Consider the following 21,362-nt stretch of genomic DNA (forward strand, 5'->3'; position numbering starts at 1 on the left):
CACCACCCAGTCACCACCAGTGTGTCTAATACGTAAGACCTCTCTTCTCTCTGGAGATGTCATGTCAAATGACAGAGACCATCGTTTCCATCGAGATCCTCAAAAGTGTCACTCACTCACTCAAGCACTATTGGGACTCCCAACTATAGCTCGATATTACGTACGCTCTCGCCTCACTCCAAAGACAACACATGCCTGATCCACCTCACTTACGCCGTCAATACCAGAAGTCTCGCGCTCAACATGAGCGTCAACTTCCTTGTGCGGTCCTTTGAGGACGTCAAGTCCGAACGTATCAAGGGGCGCGGTCGGTGTACCGCTGGTAAGACTACCATATCATTGTATGGGCTTGGTGACAAGACATGTGGAGCCGTCCTCTGCGTGGAGGTTTGCTAGAAGATCCTAGTCACCTGGTATGTGCAACAAAGTCTGAGCGAACCGCGGCTGCCGCTCTTATGTTGATATGTTATCGCTTTCCAAGAGTTGTTGGGACCGGGTGGGTGTTTGGTATGGAGTCCACTGGTGTTAGGGGGATGACATACTTAGCAGCTACAACTCACCATGTACCGCCGCAGCCGCCATCAACTCCCGAGGTCACACGCCAACGAATTGGAAACTACGTCATATATGGGGAGTGGCTAATTGCTTAGATGCTGTTGAGTGTAGTCAAAAGATACATCTTATGATGTACCATGTCACTTGTCGTTTTCCAGGGTCCCAAGGTTTGCCTAGGTACCTAGGTAAAGTGAAATGCGAGGCTTCTCCCCACGTGTTGCCCACTAGCTGCATCATAGCTCCACTGACGGACCGTCGCGATTGGCTTCTCGGCCATACTACATTGAGCGCTACCCATCGATGCATCATCAGATCACGCGCTTGAACTTGGTGTAGATCTAGATTCTTGACTTCGGTCGCGCGTCCTTCCAGGCATATTCACATGCATGTAATTGACAGCAAAGATCCCACTGAAACAGGACACAGTTAGGAACTCGCTATTCGAGTTGTATGCACCGTACTATGATTCACATGAACATACCGCGAACTGCCAAGTCCGCAATCAGATAGTGCCCAGAAGCGGGGAATGCGTATGCAGTGCCACCACTCGATTCTGATGCAGCCAGTGGACGTTTGAGACGTAAGCACCGGATTAGGGGTCACCAACATCATCCCACGTTGGTGGTGCTGTGCCCGTGCCGGCCCATGGCTCTCAAGGCTCCAGAGCAGCGGGTCGTACCTAGGTACAAGCGATCTGCATGATGTCTCACACGTGCAGTGCGTCAACTCAAGCGCTAGAATACGGTGAGGAAGTCAAGGCCGAGGCGTCCTCTTTGTCAGTGGTCAGGCTATAGCTTCGAGCAGAGCGAAGGTGCCGTGGAGCCCGATGCACTGATACGGTTGCAGCGGCAAGTGATTCCATAGCCAATACCGTCGAGAGATGCTCGTATCAGCTTGAAGGCTGACGAAGGTTCCTCTGCAACCGGCCCGGTTGAGTATACCGGTAAGTGCGGCATATATGCGAGAGGCAGCCTAGAGCGGTACGTCTCAGCACCTAGCACACCCAGTGGGTGAGCTATCCAGCCATTCACCGGTGTTCCTCGACCAACCAGATGGTCTTCCCCTCCAAGCTGTCTGTTGTGTATGGTGTGAGACGAGCGTGGCGTACGCTTAACCGCGGGAATTCGAAGGACGGTGGCTCTGATGGGGCGGTTAGCAGGTCGATATGTCACTCTCCATCGGACCCCACCGCCTCGCGCATGACCATTTCGAGTGACAGGGTCTCCACCGCGGCGTGGGTAGGGAGTCGTTACCAAGTCGCGGGCTGGTGGCCAGGTGCTCTATATAAGTGTCTGCCCTCAGCACCTTGATGGCTCATCACGCTCCAACACTTCCACAATCCAACCAACCAAACAATCCAACCACCCAACCAACCAATCAAAATGGCCCCCTGGTACGTCTTGCGACCGACTTTGGTGTTTGACACACGGTGGTGTGTGCCTGCTTCAGGGCTAGCGCCAGCACCGTGATGGACACTCTACTGGGAACATGGAGGGGCTCTGGCTAACAAACGAACAGCAACTGCTCCTCCTGCAAGTGCGCTGGTGACTGCTCCAGCTGCGGATGCGGATCCTGCTCCGTAAGTACATCTCGAGATATACCGACGCGGTGTCTTCCTTTCGGTCTGGAATCGCACTAACAACCCGAATAGCACTAAGCGTCAAGCTACCCTGAGCCTCGGAACTCTTCCAGCAACACTTCCATCGAGCGATTCGGAGATGGAACAATAAACACTGTTGGAAATCGGGGTGAACTGCCAATACCAAGGGCCATGACTGCTGGGAAATATTAGATGAGATATGATCATGAAATAAGGACACTCACTTGAAAACCATGTCTCCCCACGTGCTGTGAACATGTCAATGGATCTGCTTGATTTCTGAACTTACCTACTGCGGATGAAGCATCGATATTGACGCACCACAACAACACACCGAGAGGCAGGATATGCGGCGAAAAGGTGGAGACTCCAGCAATCTGTCGACTACCTTTTTCCCGGTCATGGTCTTGGCCAGCACATGTGTCGTTTTAACTGGTGTATAGTAGATCACTTGACGGGAATCGATGGGGTTCGTATCAGGGAGGAATGTAAAAACTATGTTCATACAACAAGTCAAGGTAATCATCAAGCGCTCCAACTACTTCAGATATCAAGATGTTGACGAATGTCATCACCAAGCCTCCACTCCTCATCCTTCGCCATACGATCGAGAGGGCTTTGCATGTCGTCCTCGTCACTTCTACGCGTACCACTTGTACCCGTGTCGCTGACGACTGTCACGCCACTCACACTACCGCTTGTACTCTTGCTCCGCCTCTTCTTAAACCAACTCCGTTTGCTCTTTGTACTCGCTGCATCTGTATCCGACGCTATCGATGCGGCATACTCGCGTCCATCACCCTCGACTAGAGTAGGGTCTGTACTGGACGCTACACTGAGATTTGAGGACAGCTTTGTGAGTTGATTAGGGTCAAGGTCTCCGGAAGTATCAATTGGGCCAGGTTTGGGCGTGGGCATAGGCGTTGTATCTGTAGACGATGTCGATTCGACGAGCTCGGCGTCGCGATACCATTTTCGACGGCGGGTGTAACGCCCCCAACCATCTTGGCCTCTTCGTCCGTCCCTCCACTGTTGAAGTTAGTATCAGAACATTGTACCAAGATACTCTACTTACTTTATTGTCGTAGTATATCCACGCCGAATCCTCCTTGGACGCGCCTTTATCAGCCTTGCTGTCTTTCTCCGCGCCTTCAACCTTCCATTCACTGCCTTGCACCCACCGCCATCTCGACTGACCTCCTTCAACTTCAGGTAGTTCGAACTGTTCTTTAGGTGGAACCGGGTTCAGGTGCTCATCCGTCCAAGACGCTCGCTCGTAAGCAAGCATAGACGATGTCCATCCGATACCTAGCCATCTTCGCTGGTTCTCATAGATGGAGAAGGTGAAGCGTACGCCTGTAGATTCGGGCCGACGCTTAGCCGCCAATGAAGCTGCAACCTCCTGCGTGCTCTTCTTTCGAGGTGGCAGAGGAGGCGCACCCTTCCTATCTACTGACACAATTTCGCCAAAGTCTAGTCCAGTTATGAAGGCGCAGGTACGTCGGACTGTTCTCGATCTCCATAGGAGGGTTCGGGTTACGCGGGCTGGTCGTGAATGCCAGCTCAGCATCACTGTGCCTACCGCCAGTACCACTCGCTTCGTAGTCAGGATATAGAACGGCGGTAGCGTGAGCGCTATCCATAGTGGCAACACGAAGAGGATTCGGATAAACAGTACCGTGAGCGCTGGACGTGTAGTAGCCGAGGTCGCAGTCCTCTGCGTGGATAAGAAGTCTGTGAGGCGTAGAAAGGGATCTAATAGAATGTTGCAGCGCGAAGTGAAGAGTTTCAGACTATCCACAATCTCTTCTAGGCTTTTGTGATGCTTGATGTTGGCGTCCGACTCGACGCGCTTGTGCGCCTTCTGTCCCTTCTCGCCTGTCCACCCGGTCGATGACAGTGGAGAATACCTTCGCGTGTACATGCCCAGTATCAGCCCAGACACGACGATAATGGGCCCTGCGTATCTCGTCACGGCATCACCGTACATGACGACGGCCCAGAAGCTTGCGACCAGGAGAAAGCTCTCCCATGGGTCTCCGGTCGTCCATGTCACCAGCCCAGCAAACTTGTTGAGAGGTAGTATGAAGGGGTGCGAATATGCGAGTACGCGAGTGATCTGTGGTGGTGTAGCCGCAAGTAGGGGCGACTTCTGGTGCACGAGTATGGCGGAGCGCAGTTTTGTTTGCGGTGTCGTCTGGGCTAGTTTGGCGGGAGAGAAGCTGGCATACGTCGGGTTGGAATTCGAATCACCGGTTGGCGGCGGGGACGACGCATCGTTGCTGGACCTTGAAGGGGTGGACATGTGCTGTATCCAGGGTGTGTCTATGTGGGCATGAGCATGTTGTTTGCGCAACTCGGTTTTACTTGCATGTGGTTGCAAGTTTGGAAGTTACCAACCTAGTGCTGCCATGCATGGGGTTGTGCGTCATCGCCTGGCTGAGCAGTGGAGGCTGAGTGCCGCGCTCTTGTCAAGCCACGCTCAGTGATTGTACAGGAAGGAAGCCTGCAGCGATGCACAACTGAAGCTCGAGAGATGTTGGAAACTGTCATGCAAAGTTGCACATGACGTTGTCGCCGGGAGTGATGCGGGGATCTTTGAGCATGTGAATGTCTTAGTCCGAGGGCGACTTGCGGAAGCCTCATGGTGCCTCCCCGGCGCCAATACCCAGAAGCACTCTGAATGAAGGGTGCGCAAGGGATGCAGCGCCGTAACTCTCATGTTTCACCCGACTGCACGAGTATAGCCATCGTCAGGCGCGCAGAGATGCTTGCGAAGATCGCAGTTTGCGATCGTGCTGTGATTGGCTGAGATCACGTGCCAGTTGCGGAGGCACCTGGGCAGGCCGAGAGCGCGGAAGGCGACCCAGAATTTTTGGAGATGTCCTCATTGCCAACAGCACCCATCCGCCCAAGACAGACAGGCGTGGCTCTCGCATAGAATTCGACTGGAATAGCAGATTACACAGACTCTCCTTTCCACTGCATCTCTTACAATGGTATGTTCCTACTCGCTGTCACACCGTCTGCAACTAACACGTACAGGCCCACCGCATAATAACACAAGTCGTCTTCTCCGGTGCTCGAATAATAGGTCGCGCTGTCTCCGAATCGTATCGTCAAGCCGCCGCGTCGCAGAAATATGCAGCCGCCAGCCAAGGTGGTGGAGGCAGCGGTGGCGCCTTCTCGTCTTCGAACATCACCATGGACGAAGCCTGCCAGATCCTGAACGTGGGTCCCGGAAAGATGGGAAACATCGAAATAGAGGCTGTCACGGAGCGATTCAAGAGGCTGTTCGATCTAAACGATCCGAAGAAGGGCGGAAGTTTCTATCTGCAAAGCAAAATATTGAGGGCACGAGAGAGGATAGAGAGAGAGGTGCAGGGACATCAACGGGTGGCGGAGCGCGAAAAGGAATTAAGGGAAGGGTGTAAGTACCCATGCAAGCACCGCATGTGAGACACATACTGACCTGGTGCACCTACTTCTAGTCAAGCCTAAGTTTACGAAAGAAGATTGAGGTGGCTCTACATGGAGCAATCTAACTTGGCCGCGGTTCCTCTCGGTCACTCGACCTCGAGGGCGAGACACACAAACTGGACTATGTTCCTGACGAACTACACGGAGTGATGAAGGGAGAATCTGTTGCATTTTGGGCGTTGGGCATAGCGTTTGAGCCTTCTATGTTCTATGGGCACAGTAAGCGATGGCGCTTCGTCATCGAGAGTGTGGTTGGATGGGCATAAGCATGCTTCGGTCTCTCTCCACTCTCCTGCTTTTTACATTTCTTTGCGAGTGTTCAAAACTGTATTATCACATGTAACGATGCCATATCCATCAATCGAAGAATACCCCACGGAAACGTTGATTTCGATCACCACCTCGCAGCAGCAGCTGGCACAGCAGAAAGCTGTCAGAGATCAGAACCTATCTGAGTGCCCAGGTGTGGGATATCTTCATCGTACGTATACCGTCTGATGTGTAGCTTCACAAGCTTTGAGCAAGTGTCAGACATGACTGGATGTACATCTCATCCAACATTGCAAAAGCGGAGGGCGTTAGCTTCCGTAACTAACTTTGTCTACGGCTCCAAGCACTGACCAATTCAAGTTGCAGTGAACACCGGGTCCCGGTCGCGGGCACCCCACAAATTCACTGGGTCGCGCTAAGGTCTTGGCTTACTCGCATTGTCGTTGGACAAATCTTTCGCGCCTGAGACCTTTATCCCTCCGCAACCCACCGCTATCAGCACCAACCCACAACAACCACTCATCAATTGCGCGCGACAAACCCTCCTCACACTACAAACGCGACACGCCATGGGAGACTCATATCGTCCGTCGCGACCTGCGCGCGACCGCCCGCGACCACTTGCAGACCGCATGACGTTCACTGGCGGTGATGGCGACAACTACCGACCAGGCGGTGCGCGCAACGGCAATCAGTCCCAGTTCACCTTCGAGTCTAGTCACCCCGCTCCCCGCTTCCCGCCTGCTAGCGATTCCAATGTGCCGCGGGGTCCTTCCGGCTCTGCATCATCAAGAAGGCGCGGTCGTGGTGGGGCCTCGCGAGGCTCGTCTCGCGCGGACGGCAGGAACAACACAAACGGATTCCGTAGGGGTGGTTTCAAGAAAGCTGCCCCACACGAGCGCGCCCTTCTGACCCATCGCGACGGCGGTAGTCCGGAACGCGCTCTAGGTGTTGCCGACGGCTCCAACCGGTTCCACAACCCAGATGACATTTCTGACGACGAAGAGGCAGATATGCAGGTAGAGAGCGCGGATTCTGCCGATGAAGATGGCGACGGTGACGCTCGCGAGCCCAAGGCAGCCCGAACGCAAACCAAACGTGCTGATGGCGATTCTGTTCCTAAATGGTCCAATCCCGACCCGTACACCGCCTTGCCGCCTCCCGATGAGACTACGGGAAAGAGAACCGACTTTGTCAAACTGATCCGGAAGGCTAAGAATCAGGAAGCCGAGAAGGCCGCTGGACACAATTCAGTTGTTGCCAACGACGATTTCATCTCGTTTGGTGACGAGGACGATGGCCGCGACGCTGTTCAAGGCTCCTTGAGCGAGTTCGCGCACATTGACAGCATTGTTGATAGGCAACAGGCTGCTGTAGCTGAACATCGGGCACCACGTCCTGCTAGAAACAACAACAAACGCAAAGCCAATTTGAGTGGTGTCGTGGACGAGTGGCTACCCGTTCCTAACGTCAATCCAACACCGTGGCTTCCCTCACGCGACCCGTATGCGCATCTCGCTAGCGAACCTGAGAAATGGTAAGTTCTCTTTATTTCCACGACTGCATCTGTGGCAGTTATGCAATATGCAGTCTACCTTGCAACGCGATTATTGGACTAACACTGTGACAGGCTTCATAACGAGATACTCGACTTCTATGACTTCGTCGCACCAAAGCCCTTCGAGCACGAACAACGTAACCGGCTAGTCAACCGCGTTAACAGCGCTATGGGACAACGCAGGTTCCCTCAAGAAAACGGACGCATCTTGTGTTTCGGCTCCTTCCCTGCGGGTCTTTACTTGCCTACGGCCGACATGGATCTGGTATATGTCTCGGATAGGCACTACAATGGTGGAGAACCTGTTGTCGACATGTCTGCGAGAGGGGCCAACAAGAGTCTGCTCTACAAGGCAGCCAGACGGCTCAAAGACACAAGGTTGGCGGCCAACAACAACGCACTGGTCATCCCTGCGCGCGTTCCCATCATCAAGTTCGAAGACGAGCTCACCAAGCTTCAAGTTGACATCTCGTTCGAGAATTTGAGCGGAGTGCAGGCACAAGCGACATTTGCACAGTGGAAGCAGCAGTACCCCGACATGATATACATGGTGGCACTCATGAAGCAGTTCCTCGCCATGCATGGCTTGAATGAAGTCCATACTGGCGGGATTGGAGGGTACAGTATCATCTGCTTGATCGTCAGCTACATTCAGCATTCCCCTAAACCGGACAACCTCGGAGAATGTTTCCTAGGATTCCTCAAGTACTACGGTGACTTTGATCTATCCCGCAAACGCATTCAGATGCATCCTCCTGCTATCATTGAAAAGGTAAGTCTTCCCATGTCGCTGTGGGATGAGCAGTGGCCTCCGGCTGCTTTTCCCGCTTTCGTATGCATAGCTAACAAACGCAGACGAACTATGGTATCGATGGCCGCCCAGAAAAATATGACGGCCTGTCCATCCAGGATCCTAATCGCCCAGAGAATAACATTTCCGGTGGATCCCACAAGGTTCAGGTTGCCTTTGATGCCTTCAAAGAAGCGTACTTTACCCTCAGCGATCGTATGCAGGCCGCTCGCTCGGGACAGAATATCGGACCCAGCATTCTCGAATGCGTTTTCGGTGGCAACTACGAGACATACACCAAGCAGCGAGCCCACATGAGAAGCCTCAAGTGAGTGACGTTACGCTGGATTCATTCGGGTACCGGAGACCGTTCTGTGCGAAGCTTGGACGAAGGTTTTGTCCTATCCACTAGCTTCTCTGGGATTTCATCATTCCTTTTGCTCTGAACTTACCTCCTCTGCAGCCAGAATCGGATCAGGACAGTCATTGATAAGAAGATCGTGAGGCCCAAACATGGATTGACGACTGGGCAAAAGCCACGAAGAAAATGATTCAGGCGCAACGGAATGGAACGACGATTGTGGTCTGACGTGCCCACAATAGTTTCAAATGCCAGACAGGTGTGGTATGAGGCGGTGTTGTGGCTAGGCGAGTACGAACGCTCCGGCAGGTCCACTCACCATGCGGACAGATTAGGGCGGCATGATTGTTTCCACCATTGCGCGATACCCAGAGCAATCCACGGCGCTATAGGCGTTTGACAGCTATAGACGTACAACACCCGGACGGATGCCTCATCGACCGGAACAGGCCTCGCACCACCATGTTGATCCCACCAGACCTCGACGCGGCGACACGAGCCCTCCCCGCCACCGATGTTGTCTTCTGTCCGGTTTTAATTGATCGGGAGCGACACGAGATGTCTAATCTCTATACGTTTCCCAAATCTCTGTTTCTTAGTATTGTAGCTGTCCCATGATAAAACCCTTTTTTTTTTTCGCTGTTCTTCTGCTCGCTCTTAGGAGCACCTACATGATACTAACGATACGCTTTATGCGTGCAGTCATACCCAGCCCTGCTACTGCGAGGCGAGTCCGAAGCCTGGTCTGATGCAAGGACGTCGCATTGCGGCTTTCTACGTCAGTCCTCTCTTCAGAAATGTCGCCAGCAACGGGACGTCTTTTCTCATTGAGTAGCAGGCTTTATGCATGCGCTCGAGGAAGAAAGACTGGCCTATTCGAGCAAAGGCAAAATCATGTATGAGCTTCAAGAGGCCCTAACAGGCGTTTCACTCGATTAGAGCTGGTCTGCTTGGATATGAGCAGGATTAGAAAGACTGGATGGTGGATCACAACAATATCAAGATCATTGCCAGCAAGATGAATAGGCTATCAAAGCAGACGCTTTCAAAGGCAGAAGTACTCCAAATAGCGCCAGGCTAATAATGCTCGAGTTATAACATAGGAAACCCACCGTCTCCGACTCCATCAGACGCTCATCACAGCCTACGACATGACTGCATCTGCTACCATGCTCTACAACTCCTTCTTCGTCTCCATGATGGTCTCGTTCTGCGCCCTGCCGATGAGGTCCTTCGCAACCGCCGCGCTCTCCCTCCAGCTCCTCTGGCGCTGCCAGAATCTGATCTCGGCAGTACTATCCCTAAGACTGCCCTGTCTAGCTTCTTCTTCGAGACTTTTCCTAGTAATCTCGCCACCCTTCTCGCTCAACCTGGGCATGTTCTGCAGCTGGCTGAGGTTCTCCTCAAAGTATTGCTTGCGTACCAGGAAGCGTTCACGGCGTTCCTTCTGTAGGCCAGGAGAATCGAGTCTGGACAATACCTCACGAACGCCCCAGCGGAAGAAGATGAAGAGGTGCTCGGAGAAGAAGACAGTTAGGAGGAGGGCCCATAGCTGAATGTTGGAAGGACTGCCGCTGGGTCCAGTGCGGTCGTTCCAGAACATGTAAACGAGAGCGGATGTAGTGAGGCTGCCCATCCAGGTGAGGAAGGAGAGGGAATCGAGCCAGGGGCCGATGGTATCAGCACGCCATGGGGTCGGACGTCGCATCTCAACGCAGATCTTCATGGCATCAGCACGCAGCTCGATCCAGTCGTTGATGAGGAAGGAAACAGCGGTAAGAGGCCAAACAACGGAGAAGAGCGAAAGGTAACCAAATTGCACGACCATCTCACGAAGGTCGGCGGTAACATCGTAGACGTCTAGTTCAGCCTCCTTACGGACACGGTCAAGGAAGGCAGCGTCCTCAGCTGGGTCATTTTCGGTAGCAGCTGGAGCGGAACCACCGTTCTTTGCAGCCCTGTCGGATTGCATTTCCTTGTACTTAGCAAGACCACGACGCTTGAGGTAAGGAACGATAAGCTCCATGCCAAGGTTGACGACCTGGGCGGTGACGGTGAAGTATATGACTTGCTTGCGAAGACGGTCAGGGTTGATGCTCCAGCTAGAGCTTGTCGAGTTGAGGTGTAGCTGCTTCTCGTCTTCGGCGAAGGGTCGCACAGCAACATTGAAAACGTCAAGGTAGGGTACAATGACCTTGCCAAAGGGTACATAGACGAAGGCAGTCAGGAAGATTCCCAAGTACGACATGATGAAGTTCATGACAAAGATCTTCTGAGTCAATGCTTTCTCGTACGCACCCGCGGTCTCGTAATTCTCGAACTGGGTGAGGCGTGTAGCGGCTTGCGTTAGGAGGGTGTTCAGAATAGGGTTGACGGTTGTGAGAATGCCAGTGGGAATGAATACCTGGCGGAAATTAGTTGCATTCGGATATGTAGGTCTGGAGTGATACTTACGAGAACGCTCTTGAGCGGCCCATTGTAGACCTCAGAGATGAAGACCTCAATGCCAAAGCAGGTCGCAATGACAGCTCCGAGGGAACAAGCCGCGATGATAGCGAACGGGATCTGCAGCAACTGCCTCTGGAAGCGCTTGGATGCCGGGAAGAAGCCAACCTGCTCGCCAGTGACCGGGTCGGTGATGGTCTTTTCAGGTGCAAAGTCCTTCTTCCTGACATCGATCTTGGAGACGCCCTTGACGCCCCAGCGAACGCTCAGGTCCACCTCCTGTTGTTTCCAGTATTCGGTGAAGACGGTGCACCACAGGGCGCTCGCGAGGCCGTAGATGGGGGAAAAGGAGCCGAAGAAGAGCCAGGAGAAGAAGCCGAAGCCGGCAGCGGGGATGAGGAAGGTAAAGTAGGACTGCGTGAAGGCGAAGTAGAAGGCAATCTGGGCAGGTTAGCTTATAGCCTCAGGGGCGATGTTGTGGAGACTTGCCTTCTCTCCCAGACGGTTCCTGATATCATCCAAGTCCTCGGTAGTCAGGAAGTACTGCGAGGTCCACTTCTTGATCCAGTCCTTGTTGTAGGCGTGGTCGTGCAGCGCAAAGACGGATTCGACATTCTCCCACTCTCCCTCCTTGGGTGTGATGCCAGCGCCGCCTTCGGACGGGGGGTTGGTAATGAGCTGGTATATTATACGCAGTCTCTCGGCCTCGTAGAGAGGCTCTGCTTCGAGCGATTCGCGCGTAACCTTTTCGGGGGCAGCCGTTCGGACACCGTGGATCCAGTCGCGGACTCTGTTTGGGGTTTAGCCACGGCCCTTCCCAGACGCAGTAGAGGCTTGCATACCTGGACCTGTATACCTCGCCGAACAGGTGCTCGTCGGAAGCGACCCTCACGAAGAGCAGGATTGAGTGCGACTCGCCATTGCGCACCTCCGTCTGCAGCCCGACGTTTGCGAGCGCCTCACAAAGCTTCTCGAACTGCGCAATAGCCTTTGTCTTGTCCGTCTTTGCAAAGCGGTAGCTGATCACGTAGTCGACGTCCAGGTTGCTCTGCAGCGCCTGTGATTTGGCCATGTCCGACGGCGTGCCCGAGGTCAACAGGGCGATTTTGATGCGGTAGATGGACCAGGAGAGGTTGGTGAAGTAAGGGATGGCAGCGTCGGTGCTCGTCCCCTCCTTCTGGGTCGACATGCCCAGGAAAGTTGTAAATGGGGGTTGGCCAAGCTACCGGAAGCCAAAACGTCATCGTCGCCTGCATCCCCGCCTACGCCATCCCTGCACCACATCATTGAATCTTGCACCAGCCATAACCAAACAAGATCTCTGCCCATGCGACGACGTATGTCATGCTGCAGCTCCGCATTCCTTGAACTGGAAAAATTGTATAGACGATTACTGCACCAGAACCTGGAAGAACACTAGATCTATTGGTGTGTTAGCGAGCACGCACGCTAGACCGGGAGAAGTGTACTGTAGCCTTTGCCAGTACAGCCTGGCGAAGGTCTATCTCTACCGTCGAACTAAGTATACCAGTCTTTGTGCTATGAATTTCAGTATCGCCCCTTCACTGGTACGAGTGAACGGCGTGCTCCAAGGTCAATGATCGACTCACATGGCTTCTTGCCGCAAGAGGTCATCTTTAACTGCAACACGGGCAGCAAGATGGCCGTTCTACTGAGTAATCTGATAGACATCGTGCAGACTTTTGGGATTGCAGTCGAATGCCTACCTGTGTCTAGACTATAATTATGTTCCGTCGATGCTCGTGCTCACGAAGCAGGAGTTTCGAGATCTTCTCGTGCAGTCCGCACAGAATATCGATCAGTCGATCAACACATTCATCGTATTGAATTTAGCACATAGTACCCTTGATTCTCTGATTTCCAGGATGTCGCCAAGTACTTCTCGGTGAATTTTGTGATACTGCATTCATTGTAAAGATATGGTGAACTGGCTGCTGTCCCTTTCCGCGAGGCCATGTTTGCTGCCTTGGGTATTTGTATGAGAAGCACACCTCTCGATGCCTCGCTTGACTCTAAGCCGCTATTCGGGGATATGATTGGAGTGTGCTCGGTCATTGTATTGCGTGCCCACAGCAATGGCACTGAGAACGACGTCTGATAGTCAAATTGTCCTCAACTAAACGATCTGTCGGATTGACGCCCTTTGGGCTACCCGGTGATCCCTTGCATGAACAGCGACAGTAAAGCGCATACCAGTACCCCTATCCAAAAAAAGAGGCGATTCTTGGACGAATAAGACAGACAACCACTTGACCGGAGGGGCGTATTCCATGGTGTTTGGAGCTTGTTGCATAACACTGCATGCATTACTTTCGACCACCAGCCGCATCCGCCCACGTTGATATGCAAGGCCGGTGTTCGTGTTTGCTTGTGGGAGGTTCCCGCTGTAACGGGCAGATATAGGCGAGTCTGCCTTGTGAGGCAGCCTTAGGCAAACTTCAGGCTTTCAGGCACTCATGCACCGAATTTACCCCTCCTTCGTGGGACGAGGTTCACAAAGAGGGGTATTCAGGAAGTTTGCTCTGATGTATAATTACTAGGTATTTGATTGCTCTGAAACTAGTAAGTGAAACTACTGTCGTTACCAATCGTAAACGTATGGAGAAGAATGAAAAAGGAACAAAAAATGACCAGCTATCATCGACCCAAGAAGTCTACAGCCGAACTTGGAGAACTGCATGCAAATATCCACCCAACCGCTTTATCCAATGTAGAGCCATGCATAACAGGGGGTATCATCGTGCGTATGCAGAAGCGACCCGTAAAATAAGGATATCGAACCACCAACGCCCATGATGACACCACCTCCCAGAGCATACAGATAGCACCACCCAATCAACGCCCGAAATCGTATCGTTAAACGTATCAAATTGATGGATTACGACGACCCCATCGACTGGTCCACCCGTGAAGCACACTGCGCCTCTGTAGAAACTAGCCGCGCCCAGCTATTTTTGATGTATCCCCTTAGAAGTAAAGTCCCATCGGCGATTGATAGCTCCCATAGTGGCCTTGAGTATTCCTGTGCCGGTGAGCTCAGCGTTCCCGTCACCAGTGAAAGGCACCGTGTCGACGATGTCCCGAGGAACTCCCAAGCCCTGGCTCTGTGCCATTCCGATAAGGCCATCATCAAGTTGCATGAGATGCTCCCTTGCACCAGGCTCTTTTCCGACCTGGAAAAATTGAATGCCAAGTTGGTGTGGTATTGCCCCCTCATGGTCGAGCTTCCTGGCGGCGTTGATGATGGGAGTTTCAAGATCATCGGATGGCACGCCATCGGTGATGACGATGATATTCATGGGCTTGATACTCTTGTCGAGCATGAATCGCTCGAGATAGGACTTGAGAATCTTGTTCAGGCGCTGACCAGTCGGTGTTGCGCCCCTGGGACGCACTGTCTGAAAGATCTCGATGACGGTACTCGCCGATGTGACGTTTTTGTAAATGCTAGAATCGGGGTGGTTGAGGAAGTAGATGTCGATTCCGTCCGCATCACGCTTGGTGCAAATCGGTGCGATCACTTCTAGAGCCTTGCCAGTCTCCTTCCAAGAGCGGCCGGCCATGGATCCAGAATCATCGATTAGAAAGACTGTATCGAAGGTTCGAAGGAAGTCATACGGATCGTCTTCTTCGATATCGGTAGTCGGGGTTGGATGTACTGCGGGGGCATTCTGAGCTGGGCCTGGTGTATACGCCGGCGGGGCATCGCGGTTAGAACTAAAGGGATTCATGCTTGAGCTATCTGGCAAAACGTCAGCTTCAGGAAGAGCAATCGTAAAGTGTATGTATTATGTGGGGTAGTGCTTACTGGGCCTTCGTGTAGCAGGTGACGCCGAGTCAAACGGGCCAGGGTATGAGAACGGTGTAAGGCCACTGTCGCGGGATGCAGAGTTTCTCTTGTTCACCGGTGCAGCTGTAGGCGCATTACCAAGCATCTGTCCAGCGCCTTCTGTGTCCCGTGGGTTATAGCTGTTGGTCGACTTGGAAGACTTGCGGGTCGAAAAGGTCTTCTTCAATTTGTCAAACATACTTCCAGACTTTGGTGATAATGGGTAGTGTTGAATGCAGGGAGTGACAGCGTAGGATAGAGAGTTGGCGTTGTCGAAATACTGCACGGTGGAAAGTGAGACAGACATTGGAGCAGTGGCCAACGTTAAAGTGGGTCTGAACAAACGGTAAGGACAGGTGAAAGCTAGTTTGAGAAGATTACCGGTGTCCTGGTGGAATAGAAGTGATGTTCCGTGGTTCAGTGAATCTATATACTATTCACAACGAACACGATGCGAAAAGTTCATATGCGCCTTGTGTGTGCCTTACTATCGGCCTTGACCATCGATGTATTAGGAATGGAAGGAGCATTTCGGGTAGCCGCAAACAGAAGTCATGGTGCTGCGCACAAGCTCAGGCTGATTGCATAGCCACCACAGTCTACGCTTAGACCCAATCACACCGCGACGTGACTCTTGCATAGCCGAGCAAACCTTTCAAGAGTCGGCTCGCAACCATTAACTGTTCAAAGAACGAACCACGAGTAGAGAATGGGAAAAGAACCACTGCACGCAGTTCAATGAACATGCATCACAAGGGTGCAGGTACCGGGTTAACAAAGCGGGTCAGGCTGTCCCTTATCCAGCGCCTCAAACGCGGGTAACGTTCCCTCCTTCCTGAATTCTGCGTGTTACTAGAAAAACCTAGTCCTAGCATCAAACACTTCATCGAGGCGTTTTGAGGCCATATCTGTATGAGGCCCAAAGGCCTCAAAAGCTGCCTTGATGATGTACTGTATCCTTAATACACGTCCCTCGCCGTCCAGTCGCGCTCCACAGCCATGAAAAGATCCCTGACCGCCACATGCCTGCTGAGACAACTACTTGGTGTCCTCTGATGACTCTTACGCGCGACGGCATTGGTAAGCGCCCGATTACCCGTTAAAGACTTTGGGTGAGCCCACATGACCGGTCGCTTGGCTAGCTGCCAGGCATACTCACTGCGGTGGTTGTTCCAACATTCCGCGCAGATTCCAATGTCGAGACTACCTGTATCGAGGCTGAGCTGATTTTGTATAAGGTCAAGAAGTGGGAGTATGCGTCCGCGCAGTCCGCAATGTCCGTGATTGCTATCGACCTGGTAATTGGAACACTGGCGAAGTGATGACAGAAGTCGATCGATGTCTCCAAGGTAGTACGTCGGCTCTGTATTATCGTAGATTTTGCCTTGCAACCGTACAGTATCGATCTTGGAGAAGAAGCGAACCATCTCTCCTAGCTGAAACGAGTCGCATTGTAGCGATGTATCGTACCAGAGCTTGCATTGGCGTTCGCCAGACGTGTACAGCTTGAGGAAGTGAGCCTGTACAGAGTTGATGGTCTCCAGTATGTACTCTCGTCTCTGTATCAGCTCGTCTTCGACGCCGTTTGGTATGTCCCACCACAAGGCTTTTGTGTGATCCTCCTCTGTCCCCGGTCGCCACTGGACCGAGTCGCGTATGATCAGATGCTTCGAGTACCGCGTTACCCACGATGGATGATCGAAGAGGAGACCGACGAAGAGCTTCTGCCGTATCCTTTCTTCCGTTTGCGCTGGGGCTGGCTTGCCTCTCGACTTGGCATCGATGAGCTGCAGGTATTTTTTCCTTTGTATGTGCTTTGACAAGCCCGCAACAGCATCGAATCGGTCGGCTACGACGGCGAGATTGGCGAGGTTGGCTATGGGCGGGTTCGTGACGGCAAGATCGAGGCCATGGATGGCGCGGAGAAAGTCTGCAACCAGGTTGCGGATCGAAGAGGCTTTGGCAACGGCTACACGACCGACGTTGACGATGGCTATGTGAGGAAGCACGTGGGCAGGCGCATCTGCAATCTTGCTATAGCTACTCAAGGCAAGTGCTTCCAAAGCGGCTGTCAGCCGCTGCCCTTCGTTGAAGCGATCACTCAGCAGATTCTCAAAGTACCGCGAGTTCTGCTGCAGGGTCTTGGAGTCTACGCGATACGAGAAGCGCTGTCCGCCCTCTTCCTGGGCGACATCGAGGATGAGGTCGCCATCCGCCGCGATGACTAACGCATCCTCGTCGTCCGACATGGTTTGGGATTGGTGCTGTGAGTTCTCAAGGCGGATTTCCTCATGGGTAGGGCCAGAACATTATGGCTCGATGGGATGGCAATTCGCTTTCCGTGTGTTGGGTGAGGAAGAAATTGGGAGAGTGTGAGGTCACAGCCCGCCCGCAGCTGAAGGCTGAGCGGCGGCCGCTGCGGAACCAGCCAATGAGCGGAGGCTTGCCAGCTACGCCCAGTGGCGTTGGGCCGACAGCTAGGCGGCCTCTACACCACTTCACACCGCAAGCAGACCATCACCATCCATCGCCATTTGCACTGCCGCTGCTTAGCTAGAGTCCCTAAGCAGGCTATTCTCTCGTTGTGGCGCGAAAGCTTTGGAGCACGTGACCTACATCCCATGAGGTAAGATATCATCACACTATCAATCATCATCAAGGCAAACTTGTAGTCAAAAGAAGTGTTGATTTGAGCAACGTAACAACTCCACGCTGAATGCATATGCCGGGTATCCTATGCGAAATGGCCACTGATCTGACGCCCCCAAACCCATTACAAAAGAGATAGTAGCATGAGGAATGCACCCCAGCCACACTGAGACCCAGTAACCGAAATCATGGCCCAACTGCCTCCGCGACGTGGTAGACCTTCGTGTGTTGGCAGCAGCCAGACACTTGTGCTTGTCTAGCACTTTCGGGAAGGAAGCTTCATCCTCATCCACTCATCGCCGACAATGGCATGACCCACGCGCGACTCAAAGAACAGACGTTGCTTCTGTGCGCGTTGGACGTAGGTAAGACGACGCCTGTGTACCCTGCCCTTCTTGTCGCGTGTGTATTCGTACTTTTCTTCTCCCTGTACAGTCGTTAGTATGACGTTGTATCAAGACAAAGATTAGAGGGGCACTTACGATAAGGGCCCAGAGGGACTGCTCTTCCGGGTTCATGTTGCAGTGGTAGGCTGGCTTGGGAAGGGGCTTCTCGCCGCTGAGCCGGCTGTAGATGCTGTCGACACTGGAACGGACGGACAACATGGTGAAGTGTGTAGTGGCTTTGAAGTGGGTCTCGAAGTGGTGGCTGGAACGCTCGCCGCGGACGGCTTGGGTGTACGTTACCGGACGAGCTCGAGGTCGTGGTTGTAGTTGAGGTATACAGGAGTGTGAAGTTGCAAAGGCATGAAGGAGGGACGGGTGAGTAGTTTTATGCGGGTGAGATTGTGCTGCACAGTGTTTGCAGCGCGAACCGTAGTTCGCTACGTTTGTTGAAAAAAAGCGGTGATTTTAATCGCGCAAATCGGTAAGCGGTACCGGCTTTGTGAGGACCGTGGACCACACGATGCAGCCAACACATGCGCAAGGGATTCGTGGGGATTATATGTGAGTCGGCCAGCAGTGGAACGGAAACAGGTAAGCCTGGGGGCATCATGGGACACCCACGGGGCTCCCAGGTTAGTTGCGCCAACCGCGATAGGCGGGCAGTGAGATGTTCCAAGCCGCATGCCCAGCGCGGCCAGTCCAAAACGCATCTCCAACACTCTGACCTAACCCAACCACGAAGCTGCCGATCGAGTACAGATTGCACAACCAGCGGCCAGAGATTGCATCACAATAGTGCGCTTATCTTGGCGCGTCCCGCTACGCAACGTCGTTGCGCGGCGCCCAGAAACGCGGAGGCTTGTCGCGAAAAAGCGGCGGGCTACGACGACTTATATAGAGGACCGCGCACTGAATGTGAGGCGCAAGAGAGGATCTTCATGTCCAAGACTCTTGGCTGTGATCTACAGGTGAGGATGCGTGTAACGTGGAGCCAGATCGGGGCTTGGAGCTTGCGTGTGGGAGAGGGATCTGCGGAGGCTGGCGCACGAAAGGTTAGAACAGAGCGCCATCCCGCGTTCATCACAGAGCCTCCACGACGCATCAGTTCGGCCTGCGGCCTTGTCCATCACCCTTTACCCCACGGAGTCTTTGGTTCTAACTGGTATGGGATGATGGTTTAAACCTTACTGTCCCAATTCAACGTGTCGCTTACCCAAACAATCAGCTTCTAATCTCCCTGTCCTGCAGCGTCCAAAAGTAACCTCTCCCAAGATTGCATGGCACGTCGTGATCGGCTTCTGGCTGTCACACGCGGCTTCCAAAGGTTGGCGCTGGTGCTTCGTGGTGACAAGGAGTGATGTGACGACCCCTAGGTATCATACGCTTCCTTGCACTGTTGTACCTGGAGAACCATAGGGGCAAGCGCACTGCATATCAATGGCTCTTGGCACTTTTAATGAACTAAGACGCGATAGTCGTTATACACACACTCGCTGGAAACGTTGCAAGCATCGAGACTATGCCCTTCCCCTCTTCTACCTTGTTGTCCCGTACATGCGCTCTTCGTATTACACATGGAAAGTCACGACTACAGAGTGACTTCTCAATCACCGAAACCGCTTGCGACATCGGAGCCCTCGCAAACGGGCTGAAAAGAGCATTCACTGTCCATGTTGCTGAATCGTCAGGGCGTTGTGAATAATAGGCAGTCGTAGAGCGATGCTCGGCACAAGGCGGCCGACGTCGGAGGGGTTGCGATAGCGGGGCAGGGAATACTACTTCGTGGGGTAGCTTCACGAATCTTTGGCAAATCCTCGAGAGCGCGCAACCCCCTTTGTTGGATTCCAAGCATACTCAACTCATCATGACTGCCCACAATATTGTTGTCCTTGCCGGTAAGCCATATTTCCAAGTCCGTACAGCTGTGCGCTAATTCCATACAGGTGACGGTGTCGGCCCAGAGGTAGCAGCAGCCTTCGCACTTTCCCAATGCGCCTACTGACGCCCATATCCAGGTCGTCGCCGAGGCGATGAAGATCCTCAAAGTCATCCAAAAACATACCGACAACACCTTCAACTTCAAAGAGCACCTGTTTGGAGGAGTAAGTTTCGAGCTATGACGTAGGGGACTTGTCTTACTAGTTCCTAGTGTTCGATAGATGCACACAACAATCCTCTCACGGATGAAGCCCTCGAAGCTGCAAAGTCGGCCGACGCCATCATCCTCGGTGCTGTCGGCGGGCCGGTACGACCCTACAACTCCACACTCACCCGACGCCATCTGACAACTTGTATAGAAATGGGGAACCGGCAAGGTGCGCCCTGAGCAGGGAATCTTGAAACTACGCAAAGAACTCGGTACCTTCGGAAACCTGCGGCCGTGTTTCTTCGCCTCCGACTCGCTCATCGACGGCTCACCCCTAAAAGCCGACAACGTTCGTGGCGTAAAGTTCAACATCATCCGCGAGTTGACTGGCGGTATATACTTTGGCGAGCGAAAAGAAGATGAGGGTGATGGCAAGGCCATGGACACAGAGCCTTATAGCGTTGAGGAGATTGAGCGCGTCGTACGGTTAGCGGGTAGTCTCGCGTCTGTCGAGGACCCGCCTGTCCCGGTATGGAGTCTGGACAAGGCAAACGTTCTGGCGACATCGAGATTATGGCGGAAAACCTTTGAGCGCATCATGAAGGAAGAGTACCCACAACTCGAGTCCGGCACCCACCTCATCGACTCGGCGGCTATGCTTATGATCAAGAGCCCAAGGGCACTGAATGGTGTCGTGGTAACGAGCAACTTGTTCGGCGACATCATCAGCGACGAAGCCAGTGTCATCCCTGGAAGTCTTGGTCTGCTTCCAAGTGCCAGCTTAGGTGGCATCCCAGACGGCAAGACCAAGCTTAACGGAATCTACGAGCCTATCCACGGTACGTTTTTTTTTGTTGGCGCGCCGCTGCATCTACGCTTGCTTACAATCAATAGGTTCCGCACCCGATATCGCGGGCAAAGGCGTCGTCAACCCTATCGCAATGATCCTGTCCCTCAGCATGATGTTCAAGTACTCTTTATGTCAACCAGAGCTTGCGCTGAAGATCGATGAGGCCACCAAGATTGCCATCGACAACGGCATCCGAACACGCGATATCGGCGGAAAGTCAAGTACGGCCGAAGTCGGTGATGCGATCGCTGCGGAGCTAGAGAAACTTCTTTAGAAGTAGATTGGCCGCGAACAATATACCTCAATAAGCGTTAAGCGTGGACAATAGATCAGTGCATACGACCTCAACTAGCAACACGGAGAGGAGACACGTCTCGCTTCAATTCGGAGTGTTCACTCTTGTCATACATGTCAGGTCAAGCTCAAGATCTAGTATGTGTGAAAACACCAGGAGCAGTGACATTTTGCGGATCATGTCCGGG

At 53.1% G+C, this 21,362-nt stretch overlaps 8 protein-coding genes across 8 annotated transcripts; 3 read left to right on the top strand and 5 right to left on the bottom strand.

The window, feature by feature from the left end:
* Positions 1-2,698: 2,698 nt before the first annotated feature.
* Positions 2,699-4,460, bottom strand: J4E88_001178 (uncharacterized protein; the record flags this gene model as incomplete). The annotated part of the gene is made up of 2 exons (XM_049394850.1): positions 2,699-3,184; positions 3,231-4,460. 2 exons carry the CDS (start codon positions 4,458-4,460, stop codon positions 2,699-2,701), a joined length of 1,716 nt encoding a protein of 571 aa, XP_049258714.1.
* Positions 4,461-5,151: 691 nt separating this feature from the next.
* J4E88_001179 (uncharacterized protein) lies at positions 5,152-5,675 on the top strand (the record flags this gene model as incomplete). Its single annotated transcript, XM_049394851.1, has 3 exons — positions 5,152-5,154; positions 5,201-5,585; positions 5,647-5,675. The coding sequence occupies 3 exons, from the start codon at positions 5,152-5,154 to the stop codon at positions 5,673-5,675; spliced, it is 417 nt and encodes a 138-aa protein (XP_049258715.1).
* A 799-nt stretch (positions 5,676-6,474) lies between these two features.
* Positions 6,475-8,585, top strand: J4E88_001180 (uncharacterized protein; the record flags this gene model as incomplete). The annotated part of the gene is made up of 3 exons (XM_049394852.1): positions 6,475-7,442; positions 7,536-8,235; positions 8,319-8,585. 3 exons carry the CDS (start codon positions 6,475-6,477, stop codon positions 8,583-8,585), a joined length of 1,935 nt encoding a protein of 644 aa, XP_049258716.1.
* Positions 8,586-9,788: 1,203 nt separating this feature from the next.
* Positions 9,789-12,248, bottom strand: J4E88_001181 (uncharacterized protein; the record flags this gene model as incomplete). The annotated part of the gene is made up of 4 exons (XM_049394853.1): positions 9,789-11,018; positions 11,069-11,500; positions 11,549-11,849; positions 11,902-12,248. 4 exons carry the CDS (start codon positions 12,246-12,248, stop codon positions 9,789-9,791), a joined length of 2,310 nt encoding a protein of 769 aa, XP_049258717.1.
* A 1,780-nt stretch (positions 12,249-14,028) lies between these two features.
* On the bottom strand, positions 14,029-15,216 carry J4E88_001182 (uncharacterized protein; the record flags this gene model as incomplete). Its single annotated transcript, XM_049394854.1, has 2 exons — positions 14,029-14,822; positions 14,889-15,216. 2 exons carry the CDS (start codon positions 15,214-15,216, stop codon positions 14,029-14,031), a joined length of 1,122 nt encoding a protein of 373 aa, XP_049258718.1.
* A 652-nt stretch (positions 15,217-15,868) lies between these two features.
* On the bottom strand, positions 15,869-17,158 carry J4E88_001183 (uncharacterized protein; the record flags this gene model as incomplete). Its single annotated transcript, XM_049394855.1, has 1 exon — positions 15,869-17,158. The coding sequence occupies one exon, from the start codon at positions 17,156-17,158 to the stop codon at positions 15,869-15,871; it is 1,290 nt and encodes a 429-aa protein (XP_049258719.1).
* Positions 17,159-17,814: 656 nt separating this feature from the next.
* On the bottom strand, positions 17,815-18,163 carry J4E88_001184 (uncharacterized protein; the record flags this gene model as incomplete). The annotated part of the gene is made up of 2 exons (XM_049394856.1): positions 17,815-17,985; positions 18,041-18,163. 2 exons carry the CDS (start codon positions 18,161-18,163, stop codon positions 17,815-17,817), a joined length of 294 nt encoding a protein of 97 aa, XP_049258720.1.
* A 1,645-nt stretch (positions 18,164-19,808) lies between these two features.
* J4E88_001185 (uncharacterized protein) lies at positions 19,809-21,154 on the top strand (the record flags this gene model as incomplete). Its single annotated transcript, XM_049394857.1, has 6 exons — positions 19,809-19,839; positions 19,888-19,907; positions 19,960-20,046; positions 20,094-20,189; positions 20,242-20,869; positions 20,925-21,154. The coding sequence occupies 6 exons, from the start codon at positions 19,809-19,811 to the stop codon at positions 21,152-21,154; spliced, it is 1,092 nt and encodes a 363-aa protein (XP_049258721.1).
* Between the last annotated feature and the right edge of the window lie 208 nt (positions 21,155-21,362).

The sequence above is a fragment of the Alternaria novae-zelandiae genome, assembly GCF_023758075.1.
Source record: "Alternaria novae-zelandiae strain BMP 2774 chromosome Unknown scaffold_2, whole genome shotgun sequence".
Lineage (NCBI taxonomy): Eukaryota > Fungi > Ascomycota > Dothideomycetes > Pleosporales > Pleosporaceae > Alternaria > Alternaria novae-zelandiae.